The sequence below is a fragment of the Mandrillus leucophaeus genome, unplaced genomic scaffold (assembly GCF_000951045.1).
Source record: "Mandrillus leucophaeus isolate KB7577 unplaced genomic scaffold, Mleu.le_1.0 Scaffold51, whole genome shotgun sequence".
NCBI classification, from domain to species: domain Eukaryota; kingdom Metazoa; phylum Chordata; class Mammalia; order Primates; family Cercopithecidae; genus Mandrillus; species Mandrillus leucophaeus.
The window spans coordinates 6,346,811-6,352,292 of record NW_012105475.1 but is presented as its reverse complement, the minus strand read 5'-3'; the positions used below and the strand labels follow the sequence as shown (position 1 = coordinate 6,352,292).

Here is a 5,482-nt window from a genome sequence, read left to right as displayed (position 1 = left end):
CACATCTCAAATATTTTTCTAAGTAAATCAGTGGCTTGAAGTCCTAGAGTGAGTGTATAATTAGATGGCCTACTGCCATTTGCAAAATAAAGGACATTTCGATGTAAATGCTGCTGAGCCACTCTAGTATTGTCAGGGCACCTGCATACACCCACTTTGGGGCTTAGGAGGATATATCAGATAGAGGAAGTGAAGGGTTCATGACCTACATATCCCCCTTACGCTATAACTTAGAGACCTTCCAGGGAGGTCCACAGTTATGACCTCAATGATGGAAAGCATGATGGGACTCCATCAAAGGGGTGTAGCTGGAGAAGAAAGAAAATGGGTGTAGGGCCAGTGGATAAACAAGATAAAAAGGCTAAATGGAGAACTGGAAAATAATTGTTTAAGGCAATGGCTGTGTTTGCATTCCAGATGGTAGGTGCACTTTCAGAAAGGAGGCCTAGCCAAGCTCCCCAGGGAAGGGGTGCTCAAGGTACAACCCTTTAAGGTTTTGCCTACCTTAACTACTTTGGAGACCTTTGGAGCATCATGAGACTGGACACTAGGTGGTGCAATTCATCTCCTTTAGGACCCAAAGAAGCAAAGAGGAAAGGAAAGGAGTAGAAAAGAAATGAAGGAGAGGAAAGGGAAAAGTTACAGAGAATGCAGATGAAGGGAAAGAACATTAGAAGTGAAAGAAGAAAAATAAGAGATAGGAGGATAAACGTGAGAAAGAAAGAAAAAGTACATCACAAAAAAACCTCAAAAGTAGTCACTAGCAAATGATTATGGAAAATGACTTACCCAGGCGCACAAGATACTGTATCGTCAGAAGAATCATGTTTTCCACGCTCAGAAATTGACTGCCAGTCAACCCTAATTGTTCCAAATCTTTGTTTTCCAACTGTGGAATCTTGTAGCAATTCACCAGCAGAGGACTCACAACAATGTCACCAACATTTCCATAGAAATAGGGTAAAGTGCCATAGCCTGTCCCAATAGAAGCAGGTCAGTGCAGTTCAACATTTCTTTTTATGGTCCAACCAGGTACGCTTGCTCAACTAGGATCAAAGATGCTTAACAAAATTCCCTGCCCTCTGAGATAGCTATCAAACAAATCACTCAAATATATCAATCCTAAGGAATTCACTTGGATGCTCCACATTCTATCCTTATATTAAATTAAATGAACAGGAAACAAAATACAGTTGGCCCTCTGTATCTGTGGGTTCCACGTTCAATCAACCATGGACTGAAATAGTCAGGGGGAAAAAATTCCACAAAGTTCCAAGAAGTGAAACTTGAACTTGCTGTGTGTGGGCTGAGTAGTACGCTGAATTCACATGAATGACGTGATGTGTAGGCACTGTAATAAGTATTACAAGCAATGGAGAGGTGGTTTAATGTATATGGGAGGATGTGCATAGGTTATATGCAATTACTGTGCCATTTTATATGAGGGACTTGAGGATATTCAATTTGATATGGGAGGGGGCCTGGAATCAATCCCCCAGGGATACTAAGGGACAACTGTACTCATATTATCTCTGTTTCTCATGGAAGGGACATGTTAATATTTTGCTGGAAGATTGATGAGTTTGCAAAACATGTCTGTATCCTCTGTAAAACTGCAATGATAAAATATTTCTGATAAAGTCCCTGATCAAGTTTATTTTCAGATAAGAAATCAGAAAACAACAAATGACAATACGGCTGGGCACAGTGGCTCACGCCTGTAATCCCAGCACTTTCGGAGGCCGAGGCGGGAGGATCACCTGAGTTCAGGAGTTCAAGACCAGCCTGGCCAACATTTTTGCCTTTAGTAGAGGCGAAACCCAGCTTCTACTAAAAGCACAAAAATTAGCCAGGCACGGTGGCACGCAACTACATGGGAGGCTGAGGCAGGAGAATCGCTTGAACCCAGGAGGCAGAGGTTGCAGTGAGCTGAGATCGCGCCACTGCACTCCAGCCTGAGTGACAGAGCGAGACTCCATCTCAAAAACAAAAAAACCAGCCAGGCGCGGTGTGGCTCCCGCCTGTAACCCCAGCACTTTGGGAGGCCAAGGCAGGCAGATTGCTTGAGATCAGGAGTTTGAGACCAGCCTGGCCAATATGATGAAACCCTGTCTCTACCAAAAATACAAAAATAAGCTGAGCGTGGTGGTGCACGCTTGTAATTTCAGCTACTCAGGAGGCAGAAGAATCACTTGAACCCAGGAGGCAGAGCATGCAGTGAGCAGACTGTGCCACTGCACTCCAGCCTGAGTGACAGAGCGAGACTCTGTCTCAAAAAACAACAAAAAACAAAAACAGAAACAAACAATACATGTTTCACTTCCTGAGATTTCCTTTCCTTTCCCCTTTCTTTTCCTTTCCGACACTATCCACCTGGAGATATTACTGAGATTTTCTTAAAAAAAAAAAAAAAAAGTAAACTACATTTATTGATTAACAGCAAGATTCTACTAGTTTCAGGCACTTGGAGATCCCTGCTCCTTTGTTATCTTAGCTATTTTTGTGAGGTTGTCTTCCTAAATGTCAGTAAACAGTCTCAAATTGTTTTAGAAATAGATAGGAAAAAAATGTGTCCAAATATGCCCTGTTTTGGTGGTTGATGGCGAGGATAGTCCCTCTGTGAGACTTTCTAAAAGGCAGGCAACAAAGGACCAAAGGGTCCCCATGTTCTATGCATCTTTTCAAAGCTTAGTGGCACTATGTTAATGTTCAAAAAGAGCTTCCTAATTCATACAGCATTTAAGCAACTGGGATCCCCTCAGTACCTACAGAACCAGGATTAGCAGACAGAGTAACCAGGTAAAGGACATGACTCGAAGCAAAACCATCCAATTAGGCAGGCTCAGGCCAACCCAAAAAGCAAATAACACTGCATGTAAACACATCCTAAAGATGTGGGGACCTTAAACACCCTATCTATTTTGTCCTAAAGGTAGAGCGAGCAGTCTCCTTCTGGCCTAGGGCAGCCCTAAACCAAGGAGACTCCTGACATGGGTATGAAAAGCACTAAGTTAGTCCTGGAATGTAGGGACCCCTATATGTCTATACCTCCACTTGTAGACCACCTGGAAGGACTCAGCCTCCTCAAAGATACTAAGGTTCAGACCTGCAACTGTGGGGCCTCTTGGTTCTCTTGAGTAGGGTCTGTCAGCTGGCTTGGCTTGTTTTATTTCTTTGCGGTTTGGCTCCCTTTGACTGGAATGTCCCCTCCCCGACCTTGTCCACTTTGACCAACCTTCAGGACCCAGCTTAACCAAGACCTCTGGGAAGTCTTCTCGGACCCCTCCAGGCAGAGGTAAGCCCTCTCTCAGAGCTCTGAGTTCTGGTTGCTCTCGGTTGTGAATCTCTAAGGAGCTTCCATGTCACAGTGTGCTACAATGGTATCGCCTATGAGTTGTAACACTTATTTACCAACCCTAGTGGCTCATGGGAGGTGAGACTCCCCCAATAAACAGTGCTCCTTGAGGGCAAAAAGACTTGCCTTATCCTCAGCTCCTAATATAGCATGAAAGAGCAGGCCAATAAAAGCTGAAAGAATCAATAGATGGATGAATATCTTCATGAATATGTGAAAAAACACAAACAATGAAATGGAAAAACACTCCTAGATCCCAGCAGACACAGGCAACTTGGAATTCCATTGCCTTACCTATCAGAATTACTGGTCTAACTCCTGAGTTACTCAGCAGGTTTTCAGGAACAATTACAGTTTCCCCTGCAGGAATGGGCCTGGGTTGTAAAATTCCAGTTAGTGGGGTCTGTGGAACTGGGGCAGATAAAAGGGGCTCTGGAAAAAAAAAAAGTTTGACAAGAAAGATGACATGTGAAAACTAAATGAAATACAATAGAAAGCAATGCAGTTTTAATACTTTTAATAGAGAAGTATTAGAAATCTAACGGTTTGTTGTGTTTTTCATTAAGTTGATTACGTAAAGTGATAAGTGAAAAAAACAAAAGGAGAAAAAAATTAACCATAATCATATTATATGGCTATAACTACTATTTAGCATTTTGGTGACTCTCCTTCCAGTTGTTTTTTCCATATGCAATATTTTGGATCCTGTTTGGTATTTTAGCTTTCCCCCCGAGATTATCAAAGGCATATATCTGTTCATTACATACATTTTGAAAGGTGTAGGAAAGTGTGAAGAAGGATGAATTCATCATTAACCAGTACTTCCTACAGGCAACCATAGTGATAGATTGGCATAATTATTTGTGTATATAAGATGTCTATGTAGTCTTTAAAACTATTTATTTAAACAAACATTTAAATAACTCATTTATGTCTTAGAACCAGTTTATTTACAATCGTCTGTGGTTTGTTCAGCAAGGTAGACAAATGTTTGAACTGTGGACACCAAATGGCTACAGTTAGATATTCTGAAAGAGAGCCAGTTGGTTTTGGTTTTTCAGGTTTCTAGCCACAGACTGAACCATCCAGGTCAGAAATAATAAGCATGGGTCACATAAAGAACCAGATAACAGCAGGGAAAATCTAACACCACTACTAGCAAAACAAGTCCATATATGCCCTATGATGGTGGGTTGGTAGCATTGTGTCCCATATAATGAATGACTTTTCAATGCTATGGGTTAAAACTAAGTCAAAGGTTGAATTCAGATCAGTTGTAATGATCTTGTGTGTGTAGGGAAGGCAAATACGATCGTGACAAAACATTAGCTACTATCAATTTCCTCACATAACTCATCTTCAAGAGTTCAGGGAAAGAATGGAAGTAGAAGATATCTCTGTGAATTAAAAACACACTCACGATCCATCTTATGTTAAAATCTTACCCGTTCTTGAAAGAGGACGAACTGTAGGGACAGGTACAACTAAGCCAGGTTGGGGGAGAGGTGACCCAGGATACCATCCCCGGTGTCGTTTCTTTGGTGGCCCAGAAATGAACATGGTAGCTGAAGACAAACAAAAAAACAAAAAAAGAGATCGTCTTGTACTCAGCCATGTGGATGAAAGCAAAGAATGCCAGAGTAACACAGAACCTTTAATTTGATTATACTCAGAAAGTCTAAATCACTCCTTTAGAGGTAAAGTTTTAAAAAAAGCCACATTAGTAACCTAACATTACAATAATAGCCACTTAACATCTGTATGTTGTTTTACAATTCCCAAGTTTATGTAGCTTATTTCATTTGATTCTACCCACAACCTTGTGGTGTTGTAGGGCAAACATTGTTGTTATACCCATTTTGTAAAAGGAGAAAGGAAGGCTCAGATTTGTCCAGGAACACACAACAGACAACTTCGAATCCTGTACTTTGGTCAGCTACACCCATGGTTTTTCAAGACACTTCCTTAAACATTTGTTTCAACATTATTTCCCAGTTAGGTCATCCATATAGAATCCCAAGATATTTACTCATTACTGTTCACACCAATTACAAACTTTCAAAACGTTGTATGACGAGCTGAGAAAAAACTCCAGAGTATGTTGCCAGCTAATTCATTACAAAATCT

The 5,482-nt window shown here is 41.1% G+C and overlaps 1 protein-coding gene across 1 annotated transcript in view; it reads right to left on the bottom strand.

Annotated features, from left to right (window-relative positions):
* The window catches only part of GREB1L (growth regulation by estrogen in breast cancer-like), a 177,248-nt gene that overhangs the window by 80,531 nt on the left and 91,235 nt on the right, over positions 1 to 5,482 (bottom strand). The window contains exons 9-11 of the mRNA XM_011996346.1: positions 4,801 to 4,920; positions 3,650 to 3,787; positions 790 to 975 (exon numbers count right to left, since the gene is read on the bottom strand). Of these exons, the coding sequence (XP_011851736.1) occupies positions 790 to 975; positions 3,650 to 3,787; positions 4,801 to 4,920 (444 nt within the window). The remainder of the gene's footprint in view (positions 1 to 789; positions 976 to 3,649; positions 3,788 to 4,800; positions 4,921 to 5,482) is intronic.